Source organism: Larus michahellis, chromosome 4 (genome assembly GCF_964199755.1).
Source record: "Larus michahellis chromosome 4, bLarMic1.1, whole genome shotgun sequence".
Lineage (NCBI taxonomy): Eukaryota > Metazoa > Chordata > Aves > Charadriiformes > Laridae > Larus > Larus michahellis.
In genome coordinates, this window is record NC_133899.1 from 42,116,068 (window position 1) to 42,134,127 (window position 18,060).

The following is an 18,060-nucleotide window of genomic DNA, read 5'->3' on the forward strand; positions in this document are numbered from 1 at the left end:
AGACTATTGTGATAAAGTACATTGTGAAACATGCTGGGCTCCACTTTAACAGTATCACGGGGATCTGAGGACATAATTGCCTTGTTAGTTCGTGCTCCCCAGGGCTGTGCTGGAGGCAGTTTAGCAGAATGGGCACTTAAAAACTGCCTCCAGCAAACTCCGCTCCCTGCTGCCTGCTTTCCCAGGTTCCCCGTTGCCTTTGTTCGGCTTGGCAGGAACTCGTTCTCCTCCTCCTCCTCCGGAAATTCCTGTCCTTTTGATTCCCCATCCCATGACTGCTGCCCCGGACTTGGTTAGTACCACCACCACAGAGCCTCCTCCCCTCCACCACCTCCCCTGGATTCATATATTGTTTCCCATTTTATGCTTGGACTTGAAATTCTTCGGGACATAGAGCATCTCCTTGTTTTAGTTTTGAGGTTAGCAGTGTCAAGCTACTATTGCAATACAAATAACGAACAGGAATAACACTTCCTCGCTAATATTTCAGCCCAACAGTATTTCACCAACCAGGCCGGTTGGTGACCTGAGAGAACCAGTCTCGTTCTGGGCTGTGTCACACTCCTTCCTCGGCACTACTTTAGCTAAACACGTTCTGGGAAAACAACAAGATGTGCTGCCAAAATAGCAGAAAGAACCAACTCCCCAAACAGGAGACCTTCCCCCAGCTCCACTATTTGAACCGCAGGTTTAATGAAGTAACAGGAGGTAAAAAAAACAAGCGCAATGTTATTTAAACTTATGAATAGCTCCTAATCGCACAAATTGTTTCTAAGGAACAAGTCGGTAGCAAGGATTGTGGGATCAGGCTCCAAAACGAGTATGCTGAAGTGCAGTAAAAGATGAGTGGACTCTCCCTCTCAGAAAAGATTTAAATCCCTCTCAGAAAAGATTTAACAGCCAGCACTGTAGTGGGGTCTGATACTGCTAGAAATTACTTTTATTTTAGACAAAGTATGCATAACGTGCCTGCTAAAATGTATTTTCATAATTAAAAATGAACTGTGATTGGCAAGTGAATTAAGTATACTTTTGTAGAGATCTACGCTCATTCATTCACTGATTTGCAATCAGTTGTTTGCAATGAATCTCCCCACTGTTAGAAATTAAGACGTAGTCATATTTAGATGGTAAAAACACTAGCACACAGCCATTTAGCGCCTCATTAAAAATAACTTTATAATATTTTCACTACTAGTAATGCTTGTTTTTATTTTGAGACAAGTAAAGCACCTATTGCTGGGTTGGGCTGGCCGCTGCCTGAGCTGCCCTTCCTTGAGCCATCATTGTGGCCACTGCTGGGGAAGGGGCAATTGCCAGGATGGGCTTTTGGGCCAGCCTGGCATGGCCATTCACATGTTCTATATAAAACTAGAGAAATCAGTGTAGAAGTCTGGTGTTAGAGTACAAACGAAGCTGAAGCTGTTGGAGGCAGTCAAAAAAAGAATTGTGGATGCTGGTGACAGCGTGCGATGGAGGGAGGGGCACATCTCTCTGCTTTACTTGTGCATCTCAGGTTCAGGTGGTGGATAAGCTACACTTGTGATTTCAGCTGCTGCAATATTAAATTTCACTTGCTAATGCCATATGTTATTTGTGTGATAACAAATGTGCCATTTTTAGCTCATGAAGCATTGAATGAATTTATCTGGAATAATTTCTACCCTTATGTGGCCAAACATTTGACAAACAGGGTTCCAAAATGTGCGTTGGGGAGGGCTATTTGATTACAGTGTGTGGGTGTCAAAGCAGTTAAGAGGGGGAGGAAGGCCAGTAGATTAAAGAGCAGTGGCACAACGCCTGGCTTTGTAAGTCCTTGGAAAGCGGCAACTCCAGTTCCCCAGTTTCTCTGCCTCCCCCTTCCTTCCCTTTAGGTCTTCTCCAGTCGCCCTCTTTCTTTCCCCCTCAATAATCCTGTCTGCCTGGAATCACAATAAAGGAGCACATCAGATAAAGCAAGGGATTATTTACTTGCGCTTTTGCTATTAAATGGAGTACAATATCGAAGTATTCAGTGCATCCCCCTGGCTCATGTGAAAGAAAGGATCCTTTTATTCCTTGGCTGGTCTTTTGTGTACCAAGAATCTGCCGCCCACTCAGGTAATTTGTACCAACAGATCCTACCTGTGGTGGCAGATGATCCTGTCAGGAGGGAAATATCCAGCACGAACCAAGCGTTGCTCATGCGTGAGAAAGGCTGGCTGGCAAAGGGGTGAGAGCTGATTTTTCTTTGACTCACTTGGAGGAGAAAGAGGACTTGGGAAGAAGCATTTGCTTTTTTTTTTTTGGCTTATCTTAATAAATACGTGTGTTCTTAGTGAATCAACATAAAAGAGTCAAAGGGCAAGTGCCTCAACTGGCTGGCATACTCAAACTCACACACTCCCACTCACTGCCACCTTAGAATATATCTTCCCCAAGAAAACGTGCCCCTATTTCCCCTTCGCGTTTGCCTTCTCTTTGGGCACGGGACCAAGATTCCTTGTGTACAAGGGCAGCAGAGCCAGCAGCATCACACCAAGATGTAATTTGGCTCGGAGAGTCTGAAAATGACAGAAGTATAGAAATGACAGGATGTCCCCCTCGCCAACCCTGCGTTACCTTGGCGGCAGCGAGAGCTCAGGCACCTTCTAGTCTAATGCCAGCATTTTTGCTCTAAAGAGGTTGGTAAGAAAAGCCTTCAGCTCGTCCTTAGCCTCCTGCTTGCCAGGTCAAAGGTGTCCTGAAAAATGAGGAATTTCTAGGGAGGCGGAAGATCACACAGGGATATACCTCGCCCAAAACACCAGGGTGGAGATTTCCCATTCCTCCTGATGAGAAGTCATAGCCAGATACACAGAGAAAAGTCTCTGTTGCACCCTGGCACTAGGTTCCTTCCCTGGTTTATCTGTTGTCCCATATTCCCCTTTCTTGCCTCAGTTTCCCACTCAGGTTATGCTTCATGCGCTTCTCCCGGGCAGATGGCACCCTTTGCCTGTTGGAAGCACTGGATGCCTCTGGAATAACACCAAGGTGCTGATAAAGAAATTAAGTTTGGGTGGCTATTCATTTCTAATGTGCTAAAACCATCAGAAGAAAATATCTACAAACCTGAAATGATCTGATTTTGCAACTGCGGTGGTAGAGAAAACCACGATGACAGATTTAGTAGAGCTATTCCCTGTCCCTGCCTTCTCTCCCCCAGTATTTTCCAGAGATCTTTCCTCCTCCCCTAAGCCAGGGGACATGATGTTTCAGATGGCTCCGAACAAGTTGTACAGCAACGCTGCCAGTGCTCAGATTGTTTTTTCTTGACTAAATTTGCTTGATCTTTTTTTTTCAGGCTTTGGGTATCAATTAAAAGAACACACTCTTTTGTCTTGTGTGTTGCTCCCCTACAAAATAATGAACTGTTTAATACACTAGAGGCAATTTCAAATTATCTACTTTAATGAGGAAGGTTGTGACAGAAGATTTATTACCCTTTCTGATCTGCTAATGTATTTTCCCGACCATCCCAGCAGAACCAATCACCGTATTTTCATTATACACTCTATTTTCAGGGGTTCATTAGTTGTAGACTAAAAATAACAGCGAAGGTCTCAGTCTGAGAGCTAATCCAATTTTTTTAATTAGAAACAAAATTTGATTAGACAACTTTCTAATCATAACAGCATCAAGCACCAAGACCCTTAACTGTGTGTTTTGTCCAAACTGAAATTTCATGTGACTATGCATAAAGACCTGACCTAGAAATGCAATCACGTAACTGCTACGAAGGACAGACCCAGCCTTTTCCTTAAACAAAAAAATCCCACTTTAACACAAGCCAGTGGGCTGTAGCCTATTCCAATTGCTGTAGCCTATTCCAATTGACTCGTGTTAAAAAAATAAAGGTCTGGCAACGAACCTGTTCAACTGAGACCAACTCAGAGATGCTTAGCTGATGTCTGAACACGAAACTTAAGAAATAACTAATATTATTTTTTTCCTCTCAAAGAATTAAAAAGAAAAATAAGGAAAATAAGATGGAAGAACTCCCAGACAGCCAACAGGGCCTCCTACCTCAGAGCTGGATTCAAATCTTCATTAAGCTGGCACTTTCCAGTGATGGCTTTCTGCTGGTGGGTTACACTAACACAAGCCTGGCGTTTTTCCTGCTGCACCATTTTGATATGCAAGAGCCATGAGCATAACGAAGATGACAGGGACACAAAGATTTTTGGACTTTACCAGGCATGCTCTTCGCAAAAAGATTTCACCACCATGGTGGGAAGGTGGAGATGTGCTGTGTGCGTGGCAGCAGCCCCACAAGGCTTGTTGTCCTCATCTGTCCTCAGACAGTTGTCCTCATGTCTCTGCACTGGTGCCCAGACATCCTTAATAGGCTAATGAGCCTGCTAGGACTTTTAATTACATTGTGGCTATGTTGTGGCAACCACGGGAGCAACACTTCCTGACCCAGACATCCCTCTGACCGGTCCCAAACACACGCCATTCAAGGGATTCTCCCCCAGCAATAAAACACCCGGAATCCCCACGCAAGAACATTGTTGGGCACGTGGCAGTCTAACCCTGCAAGGATACCGCAGGAAGGTGTTCCAAGTGATCCGCCTGCGGGGAGCCTGGGCTGAGGACACGTTTCAGCCAGATAACGGATCAGTCCGGCACCCAGGGGATTTTAAAAGTGGATGTAGGGAAGAGAGAAGTTATTGCAACTCACATCAGCCCCATGCTATAGATTTTAGATGCATAAATTATATATTTACATCCAAAACTCTATTATTCATAGAGTTGAGTAAACAAGTATTGATTTTTACACTGTAGCACAGCTGGGTATTTCTAATGATGCAGACAGAGGCTCTTCCTCCATCCTGGGTAACTCTGACCTCATCGGTGCTTCCTGAGAGTAGTATTTAACAAGGACGATCAAGTTTAAACCCCGTTAGCTGTCGCTGTTTGGAATGGAAATCAATGTGCATTTCTTTCTGAATGGACAGCTTCTCCACCCACACTACGTCATGTGTGGCTCATCCCACCACTGGTTTAGATGCTGAAGCAGAGAGATGCAGAGGGAAAAAAGGATGCGCAAAACCATCTCAGCTCAGAGTAACCGCAGCTCTCCCACCTTACGGGAAGAGGCAAAGACATGCTGGCTGTGTGAATACAGGAGAAAAAGTAAGCTTCAACATATAAAAAGAAGTGATGCTGCTGCAGAGCTCATGTTAAACCTTTTGAGAACGGTCCTGCCATCAGTCAGTAAGCTCAAGTCCAGATTTCTCTCCATTAAACATGTGATACTACCACGCACATTTAGGGGTGGCAGAAAAACCCTTTAACTGCATTTTCCAGTACTACGTTATTTCAGAGGTTAACCAAAATCACTTACTTCATAGCTACCTTGGCTATATTGAATCAATGTACAAGTTCCTCATTGGATTTTTATTGCAGGTAAAATTGACAGAGAAAATCACTAGGATATACTTAAAAATGGGAAGGAAATGTACGTTTACAATAAAAAGGTCTCTGAAGGTCTCTTGTTTCATAGGAAGGAAGCTGTCTTTATATTGCATGAACTATAAAAAATGATTAAAACTGAAGAGAGACAGGAAGCTGATAATTTGATTTATCATCTTAATGGCTATGATTCATGAATAAATAATATAATGGTTTATGTCTCTCTTGTAAAAGAAGTAGAGAAGAGCAATTTGTCTAATAAATGACTTCAAAAATTACAGCTGAGTCTTGTTTGCCACATTTGTTCTATTTAAAAAGAATGAGCGAGTATCTTATTTCTTATTACTTACTAGGACATTTGTTGTATTATTTATAAGAGTCAAAAACCTTAACTAAAAGCCACTCATCTCTGACCACAGTCTCCCATTAGCTTTAAATTCAGGAAAGAGAAAGGGATTGATCACTAGATCAATAAATCTAACCTTAGAGATGACTAAAAGCTTCCTTTAACCTCCTTCCTCTAGCATCCTTTTTCAAAATTAAAGTATCCCCCTTTTTAATTATTTAAGAGCATGTCAATTTTACAGTAAGGCCATGTATGACTGCATCATGCAAGGATTTCTTCTTTATATTGGAAACACACCAGCATCTTTAAAAGGAAAGCATTTAAATCGTGATCACTCATTTATTTTTTTTCAGGTTGGATATGCTACTATAGATACACGTACCCTGTTCCAAATGCACCCTGGATTTCATCAAGACGAGCGCTGAGGATAGGAAAATAGAGAAGAAACGTGGACTCCCAATTATTGGATACACCAACTGCCCCAAATTCATCAACGATTCTGACGGAGCTGAAGTTGCTCCGTATTGACCGTGCGGGGCCAGCAACTGGCATTACTATAGAGCTGCAAAAAGTCACTTCAGGCAAAAGCAAACTCCAGAGAACATCATTAATGGAAAGAGCGTTTAATTTTTTTTAAAACCATCCTGTAAAAATAGCTTGTATATGTAGTTTGCCCAGCGTGCATCAAGACCTTGACCTTCCCCCCCCTTTATATTAAAATAGTTTATCAAAATCAGATCTTTTTTCTTACCAGAAGCTGTTCACACCGATTCAATACGCTGTGTTTCTACTTTCCTCCTACAGAACCGCCTTCAAAACAATACAAACGGCGTCATGCAGACACAATTCCGGACGCAAAGCTGGCTGGGGACCCCAAAACTGGGGGGCTGTAGCCAGGGTCACCTCTGGATTATGTCCTCGCTCAGCCACCGACATGCTGTGTGGTCTTGAGCCTGTGTTTTTTCCACGCATCTCCACACCTTTCCTTGCTCCACTTTTAATCTTCACCCTGAAGAACCTGGGGTCTCTGTCTTGCAAGAGCTTGGGCTTAGACAACGGAAGTTCTTACCCTGTTTCGGACGTTAATTTTTAGAGGGCTTCAACACTGAACTTCAAGACTTGGTTATCTTTGGCTCATACTTGAGATGCGAGGTGTTATAAAGTATTATTGGAGCGAGCAGCACCAGTAAGACTGTTAATGACAGCACTGGGAGGAAAACTTCAGGATGATCATTCTTGGCATATTGTAAAACCAGTTAATTTCTACAAGGCTTATTAAAAAAAAAAAAACAGAGAAAAAAAGGGGACATGGATTTAAGCAAAATAGACCTTTTGAGTTCTCATATTTCATAAAAAAATGTCTACTTCATGAAATGGATCTCTCACAGACTGCACACGTACACACAACTCATGTCATTAACTACATATGTCACACAGACATGATCCGGACAAATAAACCGAGAAAAAATAGGGTGAACTTTGACAAAACGCCATTCATCAATATTTTCTACGTATGATTTCTCTAAATAAATGCAACTAACTAGCCCACAGTCCAAAAGCACTATTTTTATGTGCCATGCCTCCTTCCCTCAACTGCTGTATTATATAGGTCTCCTAAAACTGGAGCGCTCAAGACGTTTTTGGGGTGAGTGATGCACCAACAAATGTCAAAGCAATGTAGGCTGCACCCAGAACAGCGCTGAAAACACAGTCAGTTGGGGTACCATACCCCAAAAAAGGTTCTTTCATGGCCTTTCATTTTGAAGGGACAAAATGTTTGATGATTTTGAGAGGCGGTGGCCTTCGCTAACTTCCAAAGCAAGTAGGGCTTGTGGTCAAAATAATTTTTTTGTGGTCTTGCGATAAAAATAATGAAAATGCTGATCTCTATATAAAATTGTGAGCTTTTGCCCTAATTAGGAGTTTCTGGAAGAGAATGTTAATCAAGCAGACTGCAAATATCTCTGATGTCACTCTGTGAAGTCGGATTTTGAACCAGATAGATACTATCACTTCCTACTGCAGCCAGGCAAATCACAGGCCACCATTCCACCATAGAATTGTCTAGGTCGGAAGGGACCTTTGACGGGCCCAGCGTAAAAGAGCAGAGCAAAGATGATCCCCGCTGCTCCCTCACTTTGTATTTGGGAAATGGAAGTGACGAATAGAGGGAAAAATAGATTTATTAGTCTGAAGCTGTCCTTGATAAAATACAGTTTATGCAAAAGGCAATGTCAGTTGAATGGAAGCAGCACAAGGAGAAGATTACCAAAATAAAAGGGTAATTCTTCTGGCATCAGTCATACAATTATCATTTGCATATGGAGGAGGCAGAATCTCAGCTGGTATAAGCTGTTATAAGCGTATCAATAAAGCCACACTGACTTATAGCAGCTGAGAGTTTGTCCTGGAGCGTATTCATCCCTGTGTGACGCGATAGATTGATGCGTTAGCATTTTCTCCCTGGAGACTTTAGTTCAAAACCTATTTCAAACACAGCGAAAAATAAACGGGCTGGTCTCTAAGCAGATGTCCCTGGAAATCTGTTTACATCATCACAGCGACAGCAGTTTAGTGGAAAGGGTGTTCTCTGCTCAGGGCGGGGGGGGACACAAGGGCAGGGCGGCGGGTCCCTGGTGGAGTTGCATAGCAAAGCTTCCTTGCTAACTCCCCGGTACCCAGCTTGCAGGACAGATCTGATGTCCAGAAATCCGTAGGATTCCATACAAGGTGAAATTAAAAGATTAAAATAGAAATATTGCTTAGTCTTAGGCTACAATCTGGGAGTGAGACTCTACGGCACTGCTGCTCCCAGCCTGCCCGCACACATAACCTCATCACAAACATGGGAAACTGCTGATTTTTTGATAAGATCTTTTGCACGCATGAAATTAAGCACATTTGTAACGTTCAGGCTTGGGGGTCTCAGTTTCAAAAGCATCTCAAGATACAAATGCTCCCTGTGATCATAGGAGAAGGAAACAGTGGGGTTGTTGTATTACAATTACATCATCTCACGTACTTTTCATGTATTTTTGGCAGAGTGGTTCTGGGCCCAGTTTTGCAGGAGGAGATAAAGCACCCACAAGCGAAGACAAGAGGACTGCGGGTCACCCCTGCACCTCCCGCAGCTGTGCCCCGAGGCCAGCCTGGAAAGCAACAGCAACCCAGAGTCTCGCTGGGATTTCACCAATAATTCAGCAGCAGATCTGCCTATCCATGTAATGTAAGTAATGCTTTTAGGAGCATTATCCATGCATGGTTTTCCTGTACGTGGAATTTGGCAGGCGGCCATTCGACCAAATGCTTCACATTGCAAGAAAAATCTGCAGACTTGTTTTTTTTTTTTTTTTTCCAAACTAAACTTATTTAAAAAAGCAACCCTCCTGCTAACAAAGTAAGAAAGTTATTCATCATCACCTCAGGATCAACCATGCAAGATCAGGTAGTTTAATATGCAGATTTTTAAGGAAATATCTTCCTTCTCGCCCTCGCACTCCATGCATTGTCATTTCAGAAGCAGCAGCTCCTACAGTGAAAACTGGGTATTTCATATAATGAAATACTAACACAGAAATAGAGTTACCAAGTCCAAGTCCCATCTATCACAAGTAACTGCATCATTATCCCTTGACACTGATCAAATCCCAGTTTATGAGTAGTTTGCTTTTTACTGCTATTATACAAAATGAAAAGCTGTTCCAGAACCCCGTTGCTCTGACGATGATGAGCCTTCCTCCTTTCCAACCAAAAATCTTTTCTCAACCAGTTCATACACGTTTGTTCCCGTACCGAGTGTCGTCCTTAACTTGAATTGTTTTTTCCCCTCCCTGGTGTTTAGTCCCCTGATGTATTTATAGAAAGATCATCTCCTCTTTCAAACTTCATTTTGCTAGGAATAGTAATGTTAGAAATAGACTGATGAATTTACTCTATTATATACAGACGGACATACATACACACGCACAGAGGCTAGGGCACTCATTTTAAAAGAAATGCAGAAAATACAGATGAGTCAATCTTTAGTTAACAGTGCATTATTTCAAACATGTCAGCAACGTATGTAAATTCAATATAAAAGACAGATCAAGTTCAAAACTGATTTTTAGGCGTTTTAGATCTAAAGACTACCCATCTACAGAAATATCAGAAAGTCTACCTGAAATTTTGTAAAACTCTAGTTTGGGAACAGTACCAAAAGCCCACAATGAATATAATTTCTTAAAAAAGAGAGGTGGGAAGACTCAAAGTACATTTGGATAAAAAAGCCTTAGAGAGAGGCTAGTTTGGGTGTTAAATAATCTGCAGAAAAAGAAAAAAAAAATCAAATTGCTATGAAAAAAGAACAACCAGAAGGAAGAAAGACTGAACATACTATTTGTCTGCTTAGAGACAATTTCATTCTTTCATAAAAATATTTTCTAGCTTTGCTGCTCTGGGACATCAATCCGGAGTACTCTAACTTTCGACTTATAATGATATTCCTTCAGATACAGCTTCACCGATGGAGGGATGGGAAGTGCATCAATACCATCGTAAGTTGTACAGTTGCAAATAACTGTTCTACATATATGTTGAAGAGAGAAAGGAAAAGTCCTGTTTAGTGGAGTGGATAAAAGCGGTTCAAAGAACATACAGGAACTTGGATCTTTGTAGTGCTCTAGGAGTCCCGTGATGTCAGGAGAATGGAAGACACAAGGATCGTGGGCATCAAAGCTGAAGTTGTGATTCCACTGCTCTATCCGCGCGTGGAGGGAACGACTGTAGCGCCTGAAGCTCACAGAGAACAAGTAGTCTTCTTGGGCAGAATCTCGTAACAAAAATGTTCCCTCTGGCTTTCCTTCTAGCAGGGCCTCAGCTGCATATTTATCCATGACTCCCCAGTAGCAGGGATTGTTATTGATCTGGAGGAGGTCTGGGACTAGGCAGTGGACATAATCAATCTGCGTATGGTATTTCGGAGGCGTTTCCATCCGGAGAAGCTCGTCATCCGTTTCCCATTTGGGCTTGTTTCTTTTTCTAGAACTTGTGCACAGTGTTATAACTTCGTCATCGGAGTCCATATCGCTCTCATCTTTACTGCTCCTTACCACCCTACCTGTCACCAACTCAGACCTCGAATCACCCCTAGAGGAACCGCTGTCAGTAAAGTCGCAGGATGGGGAGGGAGAGTCCATTCCCCCGTTGGCAATCTCATCGTCTCGCAGCTGATCCTCCTTTTCCTCCTGCTGGGATAAATCAGCAATTATCCAGTCTTCTGTTTTTGGACTTATAGGAGCTGTATGTCTTTTGATCAAGTGCCACCGAAAAGCTAGCTCTGAGCGCGGAGGGAAAGGACACTTATCTAGCATTAACTCACTGATATGAATTTTTCTTTTCGATGGCAGTCCTGAGGCATGCCGACTGCTGCAATTCTTTATGGGAAAGCACTGCCCCACAGCATCTTGCAGCTTCTGTTTGAGAGATCGGCCTAAAAACCTGTGACCACACGAACGGTCCAGATCCAGCTCGATAGATGAGCAGCTGTATTTCCTCTCTTGGCTCCTTAAACTACTACCTGATCTTCCTGCGGCGCTTGCTGTTTCTGCATCAGAAGAGTGCTCACTCTTTTTAGACCAGGAGAGCTTCTTTCCACTCCAGACGTAACCATCCTTTCTATCTGCGCTTCTGCTCCGGCTGCTTTTGGGTCTCACATCTGCGTTTTTAATATTAGCGTCCTTATTTTCAGCCATTTTGACAGCTTTGCTTCACGAGTTGCCAGAAAGCGCACAGTGTTTCTTGTAAGGTTTTTCTACATAAGGAAGCTTCCTCAAGGCACTTTCTGGAAATACCTAAGCAAAAAGAAAAGACAGCTAAGTTAACAGTTATGCATGCGCACAACGCAAGAGCAATGCAGGTGTAGACAGGACAACAGCGACAATTAATTGCTAACCATGTAAAAATAATATGATCCAGCTGCATTCACTAGTACACCCCACAAATACCGGCGTGATCCCAGACAAGGCTCTCTTAACCTTTCCTTGGGAAAAGCATCCTCCAGAATAAACCATTTTAGGTGGTTTCAGAGTATCTGTTCTGACTACGCAGCAGAGCAGACAGTTTGAGGTGTCGGCAATCCTATTGTGCTAGGGTCCATTTTAAAGGGAAGCACTTCCCGTGGCAGGTGATGCTGCTTTAGCTGTTTATTGAGCAAATTCTGCATCTCTTCCAAATAACTTTTCAAGAAGGAACAAGCCAGAACAGAAACAACTAGGTCAGAGTACAAAGAGCTACTGTACCTAGATGATATGCCTGTTTGCTACTAATCCACAGGGTGGAATGCCAGAGATCTGTTTCTTAACTGACACTTTTGGGTCACTTTCTGGATAAAAAAAAAAAAAATTAAATTATATCAGTCACAGATTCTGTCAATTTCTGAAAGCTGTTTTCCTCTGCCTTTTCAAATGGCGCTAGAAAATACTGAGCCTCTAAGGGATTGAAATATCTTGGGCTTTACATACTGAAAAGGATTAAACCAAATCCAGTCCCTTACTAAAAGCAATTTTAAAAGGCCGTGAAAGATGGAACTGCTTATTCCTCATTAGAGAAGAAAGTTTACATTATTAAAATCAGTGTTGCTCTGAGACCTACGGTTGCTGATTTCATTCTCTTTTGTTTCCAAAAGCATACTGAATTCTCAAATAGATAAGAGGTTTCCTTTTGAATGCTGTGCTTTGAAAAAGAAAAAAAAAATCCTCCTTTGATTACTCAGTTGAAAGTAGAGCAGAATTTTTTCAAGGTACATGGATAGCAACACGTTACGTATGCTGTACTCTCCCAAGGCATGGCAGAATGTAGAAATACTTCCCATCATGTACCATGATGCCTTTGCACCAAAATGATGTACAGCTCCTCTATTCCACTGATTTTTTTGGCTGTCAATTTTTTGTTGCATGTTGTTTTTTTTTTTTTTTTTTTTAAAGTAATTGACGTGGTAAATACTAAACAGGAAAAGAAAAGGGCATCCACTTCCTCTCTCCATTCAATCCATTCTCATCATCAGGATTAGCCGGCATGACACAACCTCTCTGCTGTCCCCCGAGGCTGCGCAGGCTGAGTTCTAGCCTCTGCTTTCAGTACAAGAATGAGGCTGCCGTGCCAAAAGGCTTACATGCAATCTGTGGGCCAAACGCAGCCCAGATGGAACTTTCACCCAGGAATTTTTGACACTGCTTTCCTTATTTACAAGCCACAAACCTGAGAGCTGTGGGCAAAAGAAAAACAGAGGGAAAGGGAGGAGACGCAGAAACGTGGAAGGAGGGCAAGATAGGTAAAATATTGCAAATATGTGGAGAAAAAATGGCATTAGAGTAACCTAGATGAATGGTACCTCACTGGTACCAAGTGGAATCAGAGAATGGGGTCCACATTCCAGCAATTACAAACCAAAGACAGAATTCTTTTTCTTCTCTCAGGATTTTGCAAACCACTTTTCAGTGAACACACTGCAGGATGCAATGCAGGTAGGAGAAAGGCAATATTTGTATATGAGACCCGAAACACCTTTGTTTAGACCAAGATTCATTGATTGCTTTTGCAACATTTATATTTTTCATCCAGAAACAAATTAGATTGGAGCATTGAATTTTCTCCACGACTGAAAAAAGAGAAAAAAAAATAAATTCATTTACCCTGGTGATAACCTGAAGCAACTGCTGAAGACAAAAATGTTATTCTAGATTCATCCTGTGGTAAAATACATTAACTCTCTATGGATGGGATTTTGAATTGGACAGAGAGATATCACTGAGGTTGCAAAGTCAAGTACATAAAAGTTAGGATACGAGTTTTGAAAACCTTTAATTATCTCATTCTGCATATCCAGACAATATACGGACTAAGAATACACAGAATATGGGCTTCTAATTAAAAACTGCAAAACATACAAACTCCAGAAGTGCTGAAAAGGCCCGTTATATCCTAAATTCAGCCTTGCAACTGAAATAATTTCAGTGTTTTATGTCTATTTCTGGGTTGTTGTTGTATTTAACTGTAAAATCACCTTCTACTTTGTACCCTTCTTCTATCGCGAATCGCTAGCGGTACCTGAACCCTGAAACTTAAAGTGGAGAAATAGCACGTGATGCTGTAAGACACGCACCATTAGCCAGCAACACGGAAAGCTGTTTCCCTGGGGTTTGAAGGCTGCTGGAACTGAGGCGCCAGCTCTGCCACGTCAGAGCACTAATTGTTAATCAGACATAACGCTAGACCCGTGAAAAGAGCACAGAATAGATGAAGAAAAAGGGATGTCATCTTACTAAAGCCAGTTTTGAACTTGACCTTGTGAAGGAAGAGTAAAGGACGGTTTTTGGTGGTTCAGTTTGCGACTCAGGAGACAAAACCTTTGTTTCCAAATGCATTATAAATGTCCGTGTGCTCGCAGACAAGCTGCCTTCTGAAACATGCACTGGCCACTGTGTATTTAGGTGCTCAAATCCCACTGTTTGTCATTACCAACAAGGGGTCATGCCTTCATACCTTTCCGAATCCCCGATTCACAGCCCCGCGAATAAAACAGGGACCAAAAATAATTCGTGTGTCGGAAAGAAAAAGGCATAAAGGGCAGTGAGGCATTCAGTGCTGTAATACCACTGCAGGCTATCCACATAAACCAGCTATTCCTTTCACTGCAAACATCCAAGGGAAATGCCATGTACCATACATCCATTAACGGCTGGAGTGCAACTGAAAGAGCAGGAGAGAAGGGCAAGGATAAAAGAGAGGGAACACAGAGTGTACTTTTCCCTACAGGGCAAGGTTAAATGGAGGAGTCCAGCACCGTGCAGGTTACATGCATTGGTCCTGAGATCTTTTTGGTAGATATAATTAGTCTCCTGCCTACAAAAGCCACCTTCTACACGGGGGTACCTTGGGCATCTCAGAAACTGGCAGATTTGACAAAACCCTTACGCTTGAAAAGTCTTACTCCTAAACAAATGGCAAAAGTAAAGCAACATGCAGGGATAAGTGGAGTTCACTTTGGGCCACGGGATCCAGCTTGTAGTTCAAGGTTATCCAACACTGTCACAGCTTACAGTCCCCGAGGACAAGCAGAGTGCTGGGTGGCTTTTGTTGTTGTTTTTATAATGTGCACGTCTCCCTCCTTCAGAGGCATGTTGCTCACCAGGCTGCGGAAAGGGGGGGGCGCAGACAGCTGCACAAGATGCTTTTTCTTTCAAGCGCTGATGCCTCAACACTAGAACTTCAAGCCCAAACTAGAAGCTATGTCTAGTAGCTGTTTGGAGGCAATAACAATGTTACCTCCTAGCCAGAGGTAGGCTGCAATCAGCAGCTGTGATAAGACAGTTACAGCCTCACCCTATGTCTAATTAAATCAGCAGCAAGTACCCAATAACTTCAATAGGGCAATCAAAACTATAAGCGTAGACAGACCTTTTTTTAATTTATTCAATAAACACTGAATTGCTTTAACTAGATATTTATGTCCTGAGGCGCTGGACCCTTGCCTCTAGCCCAGTACTTCCAAGTCCTCTTCATCAAGCTGCTTCTGTTTCGGTATAATGAAGAAGCAGAATCCTGTATGTAAGACCAGCAAAGCACCATCTGAAGCAGACATGGGGGTGTCCAGCCCCTCCTCCCACTCGGAGCGGGACCGCTGCCAGCGCCAGCTCAGGGGAGGCACAGCACAGTCCGGCCACATCCCAAAAACCTCTGAGGATGGAGGTCCCACCACCTCTCCAGGGCTCCCAGGCTGCACGGCCCTTCCAGGAAATACTTTGAAAGTTTTTCTGTCCAAGTACACAAAAGCCAAAGCATCGCTGTGTTACACCTCTAATTAAACAAGAAAAGGAGACTCCCACAAAGAACAATAAATCAATTTTGGAACTGTTACAGAAGTTGATATTCAGGATTTTATCAGCTCTAGAAGAGAGAGAAGAGGAAGCCATAATAAATTGGAGTACTTTTTCTTTTTTTCTTTCAACTTACATAAAAGTTATTTAAAAAAATTCTCACCGGTCACATGCTGTTTTCATTAATTTCGCCCAATTAGATTTTGGCCACAAGACCACATTTTAAAACCTGACCTTCCACTGAAGTTGAGCTGTTACTGATTTATTTTGGAAAAAAGCCCAACCTATTACAGATAACATTAAGTCTCAATTCCTCCGTCTTAACTCGTTTTTCTTCAGTTTTGACTATGTTTAGTTTGATTTATGATACCATCCAAAAATACCTACACTTGGCTCCAGAGGCCTTTCCAGCAAATTAAAGCAATAATCACAGGCACACAAAAGAAAGTGACTGTCTAAGGATATCAACGATATCCACACAGTGCTTCTTACTTGGAAATATCCTTGGTTTGTCCTAGGTCTGTATAATCCCAGAACAGTAGAAGGATAAATCCCCCCCAATGCTGGGGCTTATTTTATTCTCACCCAGAAGGTGGAAGCGATCTGGAAGCAGGTGCCAAAAGGTGAGGGCTGCTCATATCTACTGCTTTAATGAAACTCGGCTCATGTGCTCGAAGAAGAGAGGCAGGCAGCGCTTGGCAGACCGCAGCAGCACTAAATCAGTAAAAGCTTGATGGTCCATGACCAACACTTGGTGCTCCACCCAGAAACCGAAGAGGAGAGCAGCGCGATTCCCGGCTCCCGCCCTGCCGCTCTGCTCGCAGCCGCTTACACCTATTAATCAAGTCAGCAGCAGGTCGAGTTCCCGACCGGATTTAAAGAATAACCTTGCATTTGATGCCATGCCACTTTCGGAAGTGACAAAGCCACTGGGCCTGCAGTCCCTTGTCCAAGGGACCATTGGATCCCTCCATCCCCCAAAAATCCTACCCCCAGTTTTCCCATGCCGTTCAAACAGTTATCCCACCTCCAGGCAATGAATTTAGTTGTTACATAGAACTGAATTTAAAATGGTTTTTATATTATAAAATATTTTAGATGCAGTTTATACAAGAGTTTCCGCAAATTAAACTAATAAAAATAAATACAGTTGACATGCATTGGTCTCCATCCCGGGCAGCGGCTTGCAATAAGGCTACTGTAAGAATAGCTCGCTCTTCCCACTCATCTGATAAGCAGTTCAGCTCGAAACATTTTGCTAGAACACGTTATCCTCACCAGAAATCACGATTTACTGAAATATGTCAGGATACACCCATGGAAAACATGTCCCTGTACAGCTTCCAGCAGGTTTAATAATGAAATCTAGGCTTTTTTTTGTTTGTTTGTTTTTAAAGAAGCATGCCTGCTCTGTTTTCTTGTCACTTACTCATTCATGAAAGTACCAACGTGACTGTTATAGAGAGCCCAACCACATTTCCAATATAAATAAATCACTCTGCTCACCCCAACCACCGAGAACTCCGCTGCAGAGCAAAACCGAAGATAAAAGGGGTTTGCCTGGAAGCAATTTTTCTTAGAAGCAGGAATAAATTGGACCAGATCATTAAAGCTATATAAAGGGAAGACAGAGAACTCCAAATTCTTCTCCATATTTCAAGCATGTCAAGATTTAACATTTTTTTGTCCTTCAAGAAATAAGCCGTGATGCTTTCTTCCAATTTTTCCGGCACATGAGAGCTTAATGATTTTTGCAGTGCAATCACTACCTGCCCAAGTACAACTGCATCTAGCACGGGCATCGGGATGCCTATAATTACAGAGTAATTCCATAATTACCATAACGATCTCCAAATGGGCTTGATCCTGCTTTACCCGGGCGCCTGCGAGGGCTCCCCAGCCCCCCCCCACCCCTCTGCTGTAGGGGATTTCGGATAAACCCCTCGTCTGGGCTTTCCTCGCCATTCTTGCGGTACTGCCATTAAATACATGTACATAAGTATATACAATAAACATATATGCACTCTATAAATGGAGATATGTATACGGGGAATGCACCCACACGCGGTTTTCCACGGGAAAAGCGAGCCGTCCCCCCCGGGGGACGGAGCCCACCCCGCTGACCGGGCCGCTGACACCGCCTCAGCCCTCCCGGCTCCCCCCGACCCCGACTTACGATCGGCCGATAGCGCTGCCCTCCCCCGGGGGACACCGCTCCCTCAGTGGCCGGGCAGGGCGGCCTGACCCTCCGTGCGGGAGGGGGAGGAGGAGGGCCGCCGGAGCGAGGCGGCGCGGAGCCCGGCTCTCCTCAGCCGCCGGAGCAGAGTCGCTGTGAGGCGGCCCCAGCCGCGCCTGCCGCCGCCGCCATCCTGGCTCTCCCGGCCGGCCAGGGCCGGCCCCGGCCCCGCCTGCGCGCAGCCCCGC

The 18,060-nt window shown here is 43.3% G+C and overlaps 1 protein-coding gene across 2 annotated transcripts; it reads right to left on the reverse strand.

Moving 5' to 3' along the window:
- Window positions 1-6,391: 6,391 nt before the first annotated feature.
- SOCS4 (suppressor of cytokine signaling 4) lies at window positions 6,392-18,050 on the reverse strand. 2 transcript variants are annotated; one of them, XM_074584254.1, is made up of 3 exons: window positions 17,813-18,046; window positions 10,419-11,613; window positions 6,392-7,053 (listed from the first exon to the last, which is right to left on the reverse strand). In XM_074584254.1, the coding sequence occupies exons 2-3, from the start codon at window positions 11,512-11,514 to the stop codon at window positions 7,046-7,048; spliced, it is 1,104 nt and encodes a 367-aa protein (XP_074440355.1). In that variant the 5' UTR covers window positions 11,515-11,613; window positions 17,813-18,046; the 3' UTR covers window positions 6,392-7,045. The 2 variants fall into 2 exon arrangements, with proteins under 2 accessions (XP_074440355.1, XP_074440354.1); XM_074584253.1 differs by lacking the exon at window positions 6,392-7,053 and having other exon boundaries at window positions 9,137-11,613; window positions 17,813-18,050.
- Between the last annotated feature and the right edge of the window lie 10 nt (window positions 18,051-18,060).

Bases quoted from the DNA above. Each gene is read 5' to 3' on its own strand.
- SOCS4 (XM_074584253.1), bottom strand. From the start codon at position 11,514: ATGGCTGAAAATAAGGACGCTAATATTAAAAACGCAGATGTGAGACCC.